Source organism: Melanerpes formicivorus, unplaced genomic scaffold (genome assembly GCF_026170545.1).
Source record: "Melanerpes formicivorus ecotype bairdi unplaced genomic scaffold, bMelFor1.0.p_v2 SCAF_4, whole genome shotgun sequence".
In the NCBI taxonomy this organism is placed as follows: domain Eukaryota; kingdom Metazoa; phylum Chordata; class Aves; order Piciformes; family Picidae; genus Melanerpes; species Melanerpes formicivorus.
In genome coordinates, this window is record NW_027142356.1 from 12,324,888 (window position 1) to 12,341,351 (window position 16,464).

Genomic DNA, 16,464 nt, shown 5'->3' on the forward strand with positions numbered 1-16,464 from the left:
CTTACTTAGTGACAACCAGAATAAATAAAATAAGGATCACTATTGGTGAAATATTATGAGTTTGTGGCTGCAGATTCAAGTTAAACATATCTAATTTGCTGTGACTGCAAACTCACCATAGTTCTACCAAAGCTTGCAAAAGACTTACGCATGCAACTCATTCATGAAGCAGGCTGAGGGGTGCCACAACAAGTAATTACTACAGCCAAGCAGTGAGAAAACAGGTAAAGCAAATCCAGGCAGGTTTTGAGCAAGAATTCTTTCCCCAGTTGCCTATTTACAGATTACCTCTTATTCACTAGTAACTCTGTGTGTGAGTATAATTATCCACTGTGAGAGAACCTATGAACTTCAGCTTTGGGTCAGCATTGCAGTGAACAGCACATGCTCGGGCTGACAGAATCACCAAGATCTCTGCTCCAAAGCACTTGTGCTGTCAAATAGAAGACCAGGAGCAATGTTTGGATCAAGTTTTCCAGCAGGTAGCCCTAGAAGCACCAGCCATCCTTGTATACAGTTAGGCAGGCTGCTCCAAAAGTTACCATCACAAGTGTCCTCTAAGTGGAGAGAGGAAAAGATGCACAGATGAGGTTCAGGGTAGCTGACATGGATGACAAAATGTGATCTATGAGACAGGAAGGTTTGATAGCATCTACAGCAAACTGGCATGGGAAGCACAAGCTTCAGGTGCACAGGCATCTGCACACTCAGGTGTTAGATGCTAGGCATGGCAAGGTCAATGGTTTTCAACTCTGAGTCCGCAGAACACCAAGTGACCTGTGAAATCCAATTCAAAAGGTAAGAAAAAAGTGAAAATCACCACTTGTATTTGCTGTATTTCCACAGGAAAGTATGCAAACTAAAGAAAGCTGAGGACCATAACACTAGCAGGTTATTGTTCAGTGGGACAGAAGACAATGCAAATGATTCAAAACAAAGGAAAAATCCTGAGCATGAGCTACTGAGCAAAAGTGTTTAACAGGATGAAAACAACAACAACAATTTGAAATAGCGTGTCCCAGTTGTGCAATATTTTCCTAGGTAGTGGGGGGAAAAAAGTTCTGTCAAACTTATTTCCTTTTTACCCCTCTCACTCATCACAAAAACCAACTCTGAAGTCTGTAGCTCACTTTTCTTCCATTTCACAAGATGACTGATATCTAGTAGCTCCCAACAGACCAAGAGGTTTTGGCCTCTCTCTCTCTCAACAGAAATATTGAAGCAATTTCAGAGATGGCACTGGGATTAAGTTAAGTAACCACTGAAACCTGAAGCCCAACAATTATCTGAGCAGAAAAAATAAAGATTCATGCGCTGGCACACAGGCAAATCTGCTTCCCCTCTTTAAGAGCAAATATGAGACTATTCGTTGACAGAGGAAAGCAGAACAATAATAGATGTAGTGATTCTGACACTAAAATATTCTACAACCATACTGCATTTGAAAGGTAGCCAAGAAGCAAGTCCCTACAGACCTTCCCAAAAACTATTCGGCATCAGTTTCACTGATGAGCTCTAGCCGTATGCTTCTAACAAAGACAAACTAAGAATCAGAAAATACCTTGGCAACAAAGCCAAAGAACTTGAATTAATAATTAAAAATTAATAATCTATAAACTGAAGGCTACCAGCTACTGCAATAAATAAAAAAATGGCAAGATGATAGCTGCTAATTCCTGCCCAAGGAAAGAAACTAGGATGATTGTAGGTCAAGTTGCCTACTTTCTGTGACTTCATCTTTATTGACAAAATGTTAATTAAGACTTCCCCGTCATACTTTATTGAAGTATTAATTAAGGCAAGGCTTCCTTTTCATACTTTCCTGAGGGCACCCAAAGACCCTGAATGAACTTTGTTTGATGTGTATTTTTCAGAGTATTGTTACACATCAAAAATTAAAATGCAGAAAAATAATAGTCCTGATTTTGCAGGATTAATTCTTAAAGGCATCCAATATTAGATGCAGATGAGTCATTCCGGGATTAAGCAGGAAGAGATTCCTCTGGCAACTCTCTTAACAATAGTCAAGCAAATACAAGAACATAAAACATGCCTATATTTAAAATCGTGAGTCCTCCCACCAAAGTCAGCTTCAGTTTCCTGTGTGCACATGTGGGCATCTGAATCTTGTTGAATCAAGACCACTCAAAGTAATGGAAAACCTTTGTTCATGAAGCACTTAAAACATTATATACACCCTCACACACATCTATAGGAAGGAACTTTGGCTGAAAATCACTAAGCTTCCACCGGGGAAAGTTAAACTACACAACATTTCTTTGAGAAACACTGTAAAAGTTCTCAGCGCTCTAAGTGCTATGTTCTTCCACCCCCACCTTGCAGGCACCTCCCAATCTGCTGAAAGATGGGGATAATACCATGCAGCTAGACCTCCTAAGAAAATGCATTAAGTCCTGTTGAAGTCTCTGCTTCAATAACAACAGACCAAATCTGACACATGAAGCACAACATGGAAGATTATTTTTGTAGTACTGTGATGGTTTAATCCACCCGCACCAACAAAAACTCAGCCAGGCACAGTCAGAGAAGCGAATGAAAGCTGTATTTTACAAGCAACAATGAAATGCAATGAATATATACAAAATATACAGTATTTACAATATTATACAAGAATTTACAGGAAGAAAACAAACACAGAAATTCTCCTCAGGAAGATTTCACTTTGGGTTCCCCCCAACCTCTCTCCTCCTCCCTTTTTTTTTTTTACTCTAGTTAACTGGAAGAAAAGAGAAGAGGAAGAAAATTTAAGAGAAAAACTAGTATGCTTATCTCAAAATTTGCAGTTAAGAGGTCTCCCTCTCTGTCCAGAGCAGCGCCATGCAAGCAGCAAGAGACAGAGTGCTGGAGTGGGCAAGAGAAAAGAATGGGAGAGATATTTGCTATGGTACATCTCACATCTGACCAATGAAATTTGTTTAGAATTCATCTTTGTTTTCCTTTTTTACACCCAAACATTCAGCTAGAGAATTTCACAGCTATCCTTTCTTAAAGGCACAGCCTAAACTGTCACAATTATCTGTTCTCATCACTAAAAATCTCACCAGCCTCTCTTTCAGTCTCCCACTCCTTCCAAATATTCATATAGGAAGCTTCTTTACAAGGCTGACATCTGGTCTGAAGATGCCTATTTGAAAAACATACTTGGTTCTAGATCATCTAAGTCTGCAGAGACTGTCCTGCTCCCTGCATACCCACAGGTCTTCATGTCCCTTCTTCACTGCAGCTTCTCACAAAACTGAAAAATCTATACAATAGAAGAGTAAAATGTTAATTAGAAACACCAAGAAGGTATTTCTTTGTAACCAAAAGGATAATTGTAACAAATGATCAGTGATGGCAGGAAAGCTCAGCGTCCTCTAAGCCTTTTTCAGCCCCACTTCAGAAACATTGGTTGAATGTACGCTTTTAAATTCTCCTTTCTCAAATTAAGCTAAGGAGAAAATTCCCACCCCTTTATTTGTTTTTTTAATAACCTCTCCTGCTAATAATGTCTACAATGTTGCTGGTTTTGCTTTAAAATACACCTTAAAATCCTGTTTTTCAACTGGTTAAACTGCCTTGGGAACATATGGACGTCCCTGCAGTCCAGGTGAGTTGCTGACTTCTCACAGTCAGACCAAAGCCACACACAATGCAACACTAGGCACCTGAAAAATCTCCTTTCAGGCTCATCCAAACGTCCACAATTTGCTCCTCCTTTGGCTTAAACAGCCAGATAAACACCAAGTATGTGACAGTCTACCTCCTTCCCCTACTCTCCTTCCCAGTGCTGTGGACACTTCATGCTCTTCTTCAGGCTTTTGAGACTGCCCACATCAGCCCAGACAGGAGCTACTTCCAAAGCCTCACCAGGAGGCTCCCATTAGCAGGCAGGATGAGCAGACAGAAATCTTCTTGTAGCTGCTGACCTAGTTCTGGCTTCAGAAGCTAGAGCATCTCGACAGCACCCTCAGATTAAGCAAGGTATACAGGCTTCCCTGAGTGGAGACAAAGGAGGCCCTTCAGGGAAACCCAAAGAAAACACTCAGCTTGCTCTTAATGCCAGCTATTGTTATTTCATCCGTCAAAGAAAAGGGAACTTGTCTGGGCACTAACCCTGCAATATGTACGAGCAGGAGAGCAAATATTTAATGCCAGTCTGCTGCGGCAGGAGGCAAGGGCAGAGCCCACTCCCACATTGTCTGAGGAGCAGTTGGAAGGCTTGAGGGCAGCCAAATAATGCACGAAGGAGCCTTTGAGTAAACAACCCCTCTAAAAGAAAAGGTAGGAAAACAGAGAAGGGAGGAAAATACAAAAAAGAAAAAAAAAAGGAAAGGACAAACAACAAAAGTAACAACCAAACACAGCAACCCCAAACAAAAAAACACCCAGCCACCACAAGTATAGATGTCTAGTGCAGCATCACATAGAGCTTACAGGACTTCAGTTACTTCTCTAGCATTTGAACAATAAATTAACAAGCAGTGATAAATCCCATTTATGCTGGGTTTATCTCTTTGGGGAGGGACATCGGTAATGAGCTCTGCGCATTGCTCTCAGCACAGTTGCCAGGCTCTATAAGGTCATATACTCAACAGGAAAACAAGGTAAGTAGGCACAATCTATTTGTTAGGCTATTAAGTCTTCACAATGACCTGGAGAAAGGCTGAGACATGCAGAAGCCTGTATTTCTTCCATATTCTCTGCATATAGAAACATAGTATCATACTATCATTCAGGGTTGGAAGGGACCACAAGGATCATCTAGTTCCAACCCCCCTGCCATGGGCAGGGACACCCCACACTAGATCAGGCTGGACAGAGCCTCATCCAGCTTGGTCTTAAACACCTCCAGGGATGGGGCCTCGACCACCTCCCTGGACAACCCATTCCAGGGTTTCACCACTCTCATGGTGAAGAACCTCCTCCTCACATCTAGCCTGAATCTCCCCACCTCCAGCTTCATTCCATTCCCCCTAGTCCTATCACTACCTGAGATCCTGAGAAGTCCTTCCCCAGCCTTCCTGTAGGCCCCTTTCAGATACTGGAAGGCCACAATTAGGTCACCTCGGAGCCTTCTCTTCTGCAGACTGAACAGCCCCAACTCCTTCAGTCTGTCCTCATAGGAGAGGTGCTCCAGCCCTCTGATCATCCTTGTGGCCCTTCTCTACATATCCATGGATATTATGACCAAAGTGGAAAATGCAACTACAGTCTGAAAGAGTGTGATATTAATTTGTCTTTCTTCTTAAGCCAGAAGTTTCAATACAGTTGGTACAGGCTTTTTTTTTTTTTTTTTTTTAAAGGACATAAACCCATTCCCATTTAAAAAAAAAAAAAAAAAACAACTCATTTTATAGCTCCACAATAATACCTAAGACACTGCTGCCAAATCTCAAACACATTGGCAGCACCCAGCTTCTTCTAATGCTGCTGATGATACTTTGAGTTCTGCAGCTCCAATGCTGAACACAGTCCCTGCAGTTTCACCCCTTGTGAGCCTCTGAATGCCCAGTGAACACATACACCGCTGCACATGCAACTTCAAGACTGCAGATACAAAGGAGGCACTGGAGCTGCAGCTGTTGGTGAGGATGAACAGTGATGCACTGTCCTCCTACCAATGGGGGGACCAAGCCACTGGACAGCCATAGTCTAGACCCAGGTCTTCACCTCCCAAAACACCAATTTCTTCCCTTTCTGCTGGCACCAGAGGGAGGAATCACCCTCCCCTATGGACAGCCTAACCCGGCTGGCCACTGCATTTTAGGCCATGTTATTGGGGAAGGCACTGGGATTTGTCACCTCTCCAGCCTTTTGGTGCAATTCCTCATACCATCCTCCTTCTTCTGAAGGTAAGCTTGTACTTTCTGAGGCACTAATAGCTAGCAAAACCAGCTTCAAAACTACAGCTGTGTTTGGCCAAACCAGGCCAAACACACACGCATAGATTTTGTACAGAACCATGCTTGGAGTAATTTCCTAGAGTTTAAATTAATTGCTTTGCCTTTCTAAAGAAGCAACTTTTGATACATCTGCATATCCCCCCATTAATCATCTGCTAGTGGAATTCAAGGATAAGCTAAAAGGATACTCTATTTTACTCAGACTTCTGCTGTTCTATCCTATCCTGTCTCCCCACAGAAGAACATACATGGGTTAGAACTGCATCCAGCTCATGAAAACACACTAGAGAAGTCATTACACTGTGCATGTTTAAGTGTACAGTATAGTAACTTTCTTCCATAAGAAAACCAAAGACAGGCTTAGTAAGTGCAGATATTACACCATTGATTTTCTGCTACAGAAAAAGACCACCTACTTCCCTGGGTATTTACTACCCTTTGGGTACTCTACTGCTGTTATGGCTTGGAACAGGAGCCTGATTTAAAAACAAATAAACAAACAAAAAACCCAAACTGTGAACACCTGCTTAAGTGCCAACAGGAAAGCACTTTGCTTCCTCAAAGTATACATATCTGTGCATCCTTAACATTCTGGTATTTCTCATCACAAGTCTCAGGTGAAATCTGAAGTCATGAACTGAGGGATCAAGTATACTGGAGAAAAAAAAGCAAGCATGTTTATATTTTAGGTAAAGGGAACTTATTCTAAGAACTACATAAAATGCTTTAAAATCTTGCCAGATCTGGCCCACCCAGGGAGCCCTTTCAATATTGGAACCTAGAGACTGCAGTAACATTCCCAGCAGTCAAGATCATTGGAAAATAATCACAACACATTCATGCTTTTTGTATTTATTTTTTTATTGAGAAGTTCCTCCCATCCTCACATTTCACAGCCACACTTTCTGCAGGGGAAACCACCATTTCTGCAGTTTCTATTTTCTCCAAACACTTCATTGTTCCTTTGAATAGCAAGAAAAGAGAAGCCTGGACACCGCATGTTTTCTGAAGCCTAGGGAAGGTGCGCTGTAGCTCAGAACACAGCTTTGTGTGCTAAGAGTCTTAGGGGACACCTGATCCACCTGAGTTGCAAGTTTTTTACTACTCTTTCTAAACAGATGTCTCAAATGCAGGCAAGAATGTGGTAAAGCTTTGTCATGCCTTATGTGGGGGACAATCTGTAACTCTCTTGGCCAGCAGAAAGGACAGGTTCAACATCTGGATGAATGTCCCAAGGCAATAGCATCAGAAGAGCTGGGAGAGAGCACCAACGTCATTGCCACCTGCTTTACAAAGGAGATGAATCAAAAAAATCTGCCACTCAAGGCCCAGATATGTTTTCATGCACATCTGCCTCTTCCTGTAGCATCTCTGCACTAAACATGTATTTCTCTAGGTATCAAAAAGAGCCCATCTGAAGATGAACTGTGGCAACACACCTCAGAGGTCTGAACTTAGTTCACTAAAATCATTACAACTTGATAAAATATTAATCAACATGCCTCCAGCTAACAAATTACAAAGTCAGTACAAAGTTCGGAAAGCATTACTGAGTTTTCATACTGTAAAACCATGGAGAGGGTGGGATGGATATGCCTGTGGCTGGCATGGCCATCCCTTTGCATGGCCCCCAGACACCGCACCTACCTCAGTCTTTTTAAATCCAAAACTGATCGTGTACAAAAGAGAAGCAGGACAAACAGAAAGGTGATTTAGCGAGCAGCCTGCTGGCATGTGATGCTGGCAGACTAACAGCCGATTTAAGCACTGGGAATAACACCTGACAAGGGCTTCATTCAGTGCACACCCACTGTGCTGCTCCCCAGAAAAGACAAGGACCCTTTGAGGAGGAAAATGAGGAGCACTTAATTAAAGACCAGATCCTCATGTGTAGACAAAGAGATGGAGAGTGCAAGGGCCCCGGTGCCATTTCCGCTTCAGCCACCACAGTTCCCTTACATCATGGCTGCTTCATACAGAGTGTACACTTAACTTGCAAGGCTACATGACTTATTTGCCACTGGGAAGGACTCTCTTCTATACAATGGTGTCCTTTGTGGGGGGAGACGAGGCAGGGAGATAGTACTAGCTGGCCATTAACCTTATAAATCCTTCACATGAGTTGCACAATGAGTATCATGCATGAGTGTATTTGACTTTGCTTCTTCAAGAGAAGCTGCTTTGAGTGTGGGGGGGAAACAAAACAAAACAAACCCATAAAATAAATGAAATTTAATAGGTCATATCTTTTTTTCCTGTGTGCTTTTTATTTTCACAATACATTTTAGACAATCTGTATTAGTCTTGCAGATCATCCACAACTTTCTTTAAAGAGCAAGAAACGTTTCTGGCTAAGATTTTGCACACAGGACACAAGTACAAACCACATACTGAGCAATCAGGCACTGTATATGCAGTCCATACTCATTCAGCTCTTGCTTCTCCCTACCAAGTCTCTAAAGATGGTTTTACAAAGTATATTAAAAGCCCAACCCAATACTTCTGATCAGCAAAGTTATTTACTCAAAGTTGGGAGCAAATTCACAAGCACCTCAGCCAGGCCATCAGCTTAAGTTTACCTTCTTTTTTTTTTCGAGGCTGTAACCACCACCTCACAGACAGAAGAAGTGCTCGGTGGATCTCTAAGTTGAGGTGGGATAGAAAAAGAAAAAAACCTGTAGTTTAAATCCCCTGAAGTTCCCATGGTAATATCACAACGCATACAAAAGGTGTGTGGTAAACTCCTCCATGGAGTTTTTATTACTACAAAACCTAATACTCACTCTCTCAAAAGAAACTTTCATGCAATAAAGGAGATAATTGGGAGGAAAAGAGACAATTCATGGGTTTTGACTGGCTACAGATGAACAACAGACTACACTGCACCATAATCATCCACTAATGACTGGAAAACTCACTGTGAAAATTACTGAACCTAAACTGGTGGGGTGTTAATTTAATTTTTGGAGGCAAGAAAGAACATAGCAGGGAGGGAAAAGAAAGGGAACACTTAGCTCCAGCTCCCAGCGTGGCAAAAAAAGTTTTCCCCCCCTATGCCTGGCTGAGCAGGAACAATGAACAACAGCCCAGCCCCGACGACTTTGCTGAATTATAGCCTCTGCTAGTTAGTTTAATTATTGCACATACGTTTCTTGAAAACTCCTTTTGAAACATCAGCTTCTAATTGGAGAAATTGCTCTGAGCATGGCCGAAGGGTTATTGTAAAGTTTGGTCACTTCTTTTCAAGCAATCATTACAAAAGGGCATGTCCCTTCCACAAAGCACATTGAAACTTCTCAAAGATGTCCATTGTCTAAGACACGGAAATCAAGTGCAAGAGACACAGAAGGAAGTCTCATCTGGGAACACAAAGGGCAATGAACACATGAAAACAAGGTGGAGCATCCTGCTACACCAGGAGCACCTTGCATAGAAGAGTTGTGGGGGGTCTGGGGGAGAGGGGGGTGGGGAAGGAAGAAGAGGGGGAAGAAGGAGATCATCTTCCAGGATGACAATTATTAGTGGGTGCAAATGGAAGGTGTGTCAAAGAAAAAATCTTATTAAAATAATAACACTCATTAAAGACTTAGGTTGCAAAATCTTGCAAAGTTACAAGAAAGCTTCAAATCACTCTTACCAAAGACAACTAACTTCATCACAGGACCTATAGGTTAAATAAGGTTTCCTTAATCCTCCAAATCAGCATATTTAGCACATACTGGTTTGGGGGGATGTTTATTGAAAGACTGCTTAGGCTTCGCAAAGGTTCCCCTTCAGCCAACTTAAAAACCTAGATACACCCATCAATTTCCTAATACCCAAGTAATTCTGATCACTGCTGAGCATAACCCTTTAGTTTAAGCAATGGCCAGAGAATTAAGTTTTCACAGAATATATTTGGTTGGAAGAGACCTCAAAGATCATCCAGTCCAACTCTCAACCCAGCTCTGAAGGGTCAACACTAAATCATGTCGCTAAGCACTAAGTTTACATGTCACTTGAACACCCCCAATGATGGTGACTCCACCACTGCCCTGGCAGATCATTCCAATGTTTGATAACTCTTTCAGTGAAGAAATATTTCCTAATACCCAGTCTAAACCACTCCTGGTGCAGCCTGAAACCATTTCCTCTATTTCTGTCATCTGTCATGAAGGAGAAGAAGCTGACCCCTCCTCGCTCCTATCTCCCTTCAGGTAGTTACAGAGAGTCACACATGAAACACTTCATCCCCTGTATCCTCAAGCCCTAAGCTGCCAGTGCTAATGCAATTTTCTGACTTGCTTCATTTGTATTCCTACTCTATTTTGTGGTAGGGCCTTATTTTACAATTCAAGGCTCAATGAAATCTCATGTGGATTTTAATCCATGTACTTTCTGGCTCAGATATACCTGTGCCAAGGACTGTCCAGTTTCTGTTGACTACAGATTACACTTTAATGAACTTTTCATTATCAAGCCAGAGTGACTAAAACATGGAAATACTATTCAGCAACAATCTCCTGGTTTACATTTTACAATCCCAGCAGCAGAACACATGCTACACATATTTAGTATTCCCCCCTCTTCACCAGCTACTTTTTCTTCCAGTTATTATCTCAGTAGCCATCACAACCCATTACTCATCAGACCAGCCAAAGCTCTGGACAACAAAGAAACATCAGCAACACCAGCAGAGGTTTGAAAGTCAAACTGTAGTAGTGATGAAGATAAAGAGAAGTATTGTCCAAGACTCTGTGGTAAATGGAGGTCATACAGCCAAGAAGAGGAAGCATTTCTGTCCCTTGCTCCCTGCTAGGCAGCAGTAGGAGCCCTCAACACTCCCCCCACACTTTTTTGGGACAGGCAGTTTGTCCTCCATCTGCCCTGTTGCAACTGGGTTCCACAGGCAGGTGAGACAGAAAGGCACCCCTACCTCTCTGGAAGCAGCCAGCCAAGAGGAAAGGCAAGAACCAACTCTATGCCCTGCCACAACATCGCCCAGGTACCCAAATGGCCTCTGGGGTGCAGAGAAAAGGTGTCCCCCCCACCTCCTCAAGTGAGACCCATGCACTCCCTCACTGCTACACCCAGCCATGGAAACCCCCTATTCCCACCACAGTGTGGGGGCTATGGGCTGGGCCAGAGCAGCAGCAAACAGCAGCATCAAAAATAACACGCCTTTTTTTGCCTTTTTTTTTTCCCCCTCTTGACCCTATCAGTTATTTATTAACAGTAGTAAAATACTACTTTTCTTCACTTCCCAGCCAGGCAGGTTTTCCTCTCAGCCCAAGATACTCTACCAGTTGGGGTTTTTTTGTTTTTTTCAAAGCTGAAAGAGGACTTTTTGTCTGTAGGTGGACTGTTCACTGGTGTAATGCTGCAAAGTGGAGAAGAAGGTGTGAGAGAGCTTTAAAATAAGTCATGGCTTTTTACACATTAGGTGCCTCATTATGCTGAAAACTAAATTACACACATTTAAGCAGATGCACATGCCCACAAGCCGGGCCCATTACTTTGGCTCTTCTTTAACTACCTAACTTTACAGTAAGTGCAAGCTGAATTTGATTAGATGCAAGACCTGAATTATCAGTCTGGGTGTGGGGGAAAAAAAAATACAGTGAAAAAAAAAATTAAAAATAAAAATTAAAAAAACCAAAACATTGTTCCCATCTCATTTGCCACAGCTAAGGACAGTACACAAGCAGTAAAACTCCAGAAGGTACCTGCTCTTCTTTCATAGCCTTTAATCAAACACCGAGAGGCATTTTCTATTTTTGAAGTCAAAACTTCTTGTCTCCAGTCTTTTCTAAATTCACAGCAAAGATAACCCCTCGAGGAATGAATATTATTTACACACCAGTGAGCTTACTTATTAACGTGAACTTCTAGCAAAAGCTGCATTTCCATATTTTAAAACAGGCCGCAAAGACCTGTTTACATTCCATGTCTGGCTTTAGTAACGTCAAGGTCAGAGCACAGCCTTCAATAGCTCTCCCACGCAGCAGGCTGAGGAATGTTGCCTGATGGGTAGGGTCCAGGGACACCCCAGAAATCAAACACTGACCCTTACACTCCATCAGGCAACAGCACCCATTCACGAGCTCATACTCCTTGTCTAGGCTTCTTGCCTAGCTAGAGCCAAAAAGCCCACAGAAGCTGCACTGAGCAGCTGGCACAAACCACTGCCCACATCTCTATGGTCAGCATCACGCTTTGTTCCAAAAGTAAAGGCACAAGTATTTAACAGCCATGGGTGGAAAGCACATGCAGATTTTTTCCCCTTGTTTGCTGGCCATGAACAGCAGTTCCAAACCTCAGCCACAGTAAACAGCCACTACCTATCAACTTCTAACACTTCTCAAAGTATTGGTGGAATGTTGAAAACTTTTCCATCACAAGAACAGGATTTACCACCTGCTCCCCAGCACTGGCTTCTTGTCAGAGGTTCAAAGGGAATTTCTCTGAGACGAGGTAAAAAAGGTTCCTCAACTCCTTTTTAAGTGGGCAACTTATCCTGCACTCCCCCTCAGCAAGAAGTGATAGTTGAATGAGTCAGATGGGGAAATAGTGACATGGACATTATCTGAAAAACTGAGCAAGAGACAAGGCAGTAGATGAACAGAAGTGACTGAATTCTGTATCATCTACTCCAGCAGGAGAGGGACAGCTAAAAAAACATTCAAAACTGAGATTGAAAATGGAACCAAGACACACCTCATGCTCCATACTTTGCATAAACTTTACTCAGATAATTTCTTAAAAGACATGCATGGCAGCATCCCATTTTAAGGATCTGAAACTCCCAGTGCAAGAGAGCATCTCTAGCTCTGTGGCCTGTTCCAGGTGCTTGCAGCACAAAACACAGATAACAGAAGTTGTACATAAAGAAAACACAGTTTGCCTCACCATCACCACTGCAGCAGCCATAGGAAGCAATAGCAAAAAAACACCCCTACAGTTTGTCTTCTCTCCATGAAAGGAGGAGTGCGTTTCAAGCTGTGAAGGCTGCAAGTTACCTTAAACCCTAAGGAAAACTTCACATCGGTTGCCCTTCATGACTCCCCAGTACGTATACCAAATAGCCACAGCTTTATTTCTTAGAGAGCTGTGTATGTGTGTAAAAGTAACTGTAGAAAACATTTTGGATGCACATGCTCTGATTTTATTTTTCCCTCCCTGAAGAAAATCCACGAAGAGGTGTGCCCCTTCCTAGGTCCCCACTGCATACAGGCTGGACTCCTGTGGGAGATCATACTGTAGCTTCAATCCTCAGCCTGCTGCAGCATGACAGACTTGCCATTTACTGCTCCAAAAGCCACCTGCTTTGCACCACAAAACCCCATACATTCCTCGTCTCCTCGTCATACTTTTTGCTGTAGAACACACCTTCACAGCAACACTGTAACACAAGTTCAAGCTACCAAGTAGATCCAAATATGAAGTGAAATAGTTTAGGAAGCATAGAGAGGCGAAAATTAACTTTTAAAAAAATTACTGTTAGAAATTCTTGCCTTTAATGAATTGATTATAACTGTAGTTACATGCCTGCACTCTCTGTCATGTTTAGCAGCTATTCCTATATGATAGGGGTCTCACAGCTCTGGACGGTGTGGGATCGTCCTGCAGCAGAGACCCGCAGGCCGCAGGAGCCGCTGGCCGGCAGGACGAGCCGGCATTTCACCCTGCAAGGGGAACATCCCAAAACTGGCAGCCTGTGGGTCTAACCTCTCCTGCTGAAGGCAACGGTTGAACGCACTCCTCCAACGCGGCTCCGGCTGCCGCTTGTAACTCTTCTGGTGAGCCCCAGGTACTCGCAGCGCATCTTTGTAAAGCCACCGGTCCCGCCCTGCTTACCCCTTCCCCCTACCCTCTTTTGGGGGCAGCGAGAAGAGGGAGAGAGAAGCTCCCCACAGCCCCTGGCACCGAGTGAAGAGCCGCCAGCACCTACCCAGGCACTTGATGTGGAAGCCGGTGGGGGGCTTAAGGGAGCGGCGCGCCCAGCCCTGCCGCAGCACCTCCAGGTGTTCCTCCTTGCCCTGCACCAGCAGCACCTGCTCGTCGATCCAGCCCAGGAAGAAGGTCTCCGCCACCGCCGCCGTGGCCCGCCGGTCCCAGAAGTGCTGCATGTTCTCCCTCTTGAAATCCGCGAAGATCTCGTAGCCGATGCGGTGGCGACCCAGCTCCGCCACCGGTCCCGCACCGCCGCCCCCACCGCCCCCGTGCCGCCCCTCGGCTCCGGCACCCAGGACGATGGCCAGGGAATGCGGGGCGATCTGCAGGCACCGCTCCGCCCTGCGCGGCATGGCCGCTCACCACCCGCCGCCGGGCATGGGCACAGGCACGGGCAGGAACATGCCTCCCCACAGCCGCGCTGCCTCCCGCGGCCGGCTGTCCGCGCTCCGCTCTGCGCCGCTCCGCCCCGGCCTGCTCTGGCCCGGCTCCGCCCCCGGCACGGCACGGCACGGCACACCGCCGGCACGGCGCGGGACCGCACGGCGGGCAAGGTGGGGTCTTATCCCGCTGTTGACTGACCTGCAGCGGGTAGCGCCGGACCGGGAAGACTGCACCTCGCCGCGCCCCACCTCCCGCCTCCCTGCCTCCGTTCCTAGCACGGGAACGGGAGCACCACCTCCAGTAATGAAACGAGTCCGCTGTGTGTCCCGACTGGTGTTGCAGCCTTCCCGGCAACCTCCGGTTTCGGGAAACCTCACCTTTTGCTCTCATGTGTGAAACACAGAGGCATCTCCCAGTCACCTCCAGCAAGTCTCATGGTCGTTATAGTTGTGCTTCTTCCAGTGGTAACACAGCTGTAGGTAAAATATCTAAGTGAACAGCACTGACCCAACTGTGTCCAAGCATCCCTAACTGCCTTCTTCACCTGTAATAATACTGCATCACTTTGCGTTGAAGGAGCATTGATGTACTGATGGAGGCAGAGCAAGGTTTACTCCTAACTTCTGTGGCTTTCTTCCAGCAGTTGAATATTTTGCTTCCCTTGTGCTCCAGGCCAGTGGCTACCTGTGAGGCTCGAGGGAGGAGTCAGCAAAAAGGGGCACAAAGCAAGCAGAAATCTAAGGGACTCAGGCCTTCCTGACAGAGCCGTGTCTGGGGCATGTGTAAATGACTGAGCTGTAGGCACTGGCAGCTATTTGCCAGCTACACTTGTCAGATTTAGGGACCTCACTGATGTCTTCCTAAAAAAAAAACAAACTTCACATTCACAGCTAAAACAAGCCCTCATTGATTAAATGGGCCTTGAGTTCCTGAGCTGGCTGTAGCTGTTGGACACCTCAGCACTGTGCAGGTGGTGCAGACTGTATGGGTAGGTCCAGCAGCACCCTTCCCTCACCCTGGGAAGTGGGGCACTGCCACACTGGGGATAAGGGCACCAATGTGTGGGGATGCACCAGAAAGGTGAAGGACACAAAGAAGAAAACTACCATAGAGAAGAGGGGCAAGAGTGGAGGCAAAGATGAGAGCAACTGGAGGGAAGCAGTAGAGACCACTCTGCCAAGTAGTCATTTAAGAGGTGCAATTGAGGAGGCTGCAGCCACCGCACCCTTGCACTATGCACAAGCTACAATATTTTATCTAGTGTTTCTGAATTCACTGACATCAGCATCCCTTGGCACTTTTGGCTCCCTTAAACTATCACCTGTTTGGTTTTAACTTCATTCCAATCCTGTGCCATTCTCCATCTGGTTTCATCCATTTCCTTCTCCAAAGCACAGTATAACATTCTGACTCTTCTGATATTCCCACTCCCTACTTTTTCAGCAGGTGCTGTCTAGGCACTGTGCAGAGTTAGGTGAAATTTACCAGCATCCCAAACAGTTTTGCAGGTAGGCAAACTGCACAAAGCCAACTATACCAAAGGGAAAATCAGAGATAAATCGTTCAAAATCACTGTGAGTCATTTTGAGCCAGGAGCAGAGCCTACTTACACCAGCTTGCAGGTGTCCAACCCCTTCCCAAATGTCCAACACAGCAAGATCTCATGAAGCCGCTTGCCCCAGCAAGTTTTGGTGGTGCTGCTCTCAGTATTTCAGAGGAGCATTTTCGCAATTTCATTTAGTTCCAGGCTTTCCAAGATGACCCCCTGGCATCCTCATTTTCCTCCAAACTGTTCCCAAAGTTCACCTGAGCCTCTGATTGCCTGCTAAAAGAGCTAGTCTTAATGTGTTGAAACTGCTGTCATGATCTTTTCATACTCATGTTATTCTTACCTTGTGCCTTCCTCCTCTCTGCATTATATCATGCTTTTATCTTGCCCATCATGCTTGCATTTCAGTTCTCCTGGGCAGGGCTCACCTTTGTGTTGCCTTTGTGTAGAGCACATCACATTGACATGTCAATCACTGATCAGAGTCACAAGGTAACTTAAGGGCTTGGATGGGTTTTCAGTTTTTATTCCTAACTGCAAAAACAAAGGCATCAAATTAAGCCTTCTTACTGTTGGGCCCTGCATTTCGCTTATGGCTCCCAAATCCCAAGTGCTAGCCAAACCAGTGATCCTTTTGCTGCCTCTGGAAACAGCATGTGTTCAGCTCAGCATGCTTGGCAGCCTTCAGTCATG

The 16,464-nt window shown here is 44.7% G+C and overlaps 1 protein-coding gene across 2 annotated transcripts in view; it reads right to left on the reverse strand.

The window, feature by feature from the left end:
- Positions 1 to 14,248, reverse strand: part of STOX2 (storkhead box 2) — a 150,369-nt gene extending 136,121 nt beyond the window's left edge. Inside the window, exon 1 of one of the 2 annotated variants that reach the window (XM_068136986.1) lies at positions 13,837 to 14,248. In XM_068136986.1, coding sequence (XP_067993087.1) covers positions 13,837 to 14,191 — 355 coding nt within the window. In that variant the 5' untranslated portion in view covers positions 14,192 to 14,248. The remainder of the gene's footprint in view (positions 1 to 13,836) is intronic. The other variant, XM_068136992.1, reaches the window with a different exon arrangement.
- Between the last annotated feature and the right edge of the window lie 2,216 nt (positions 14,249 to 16,464).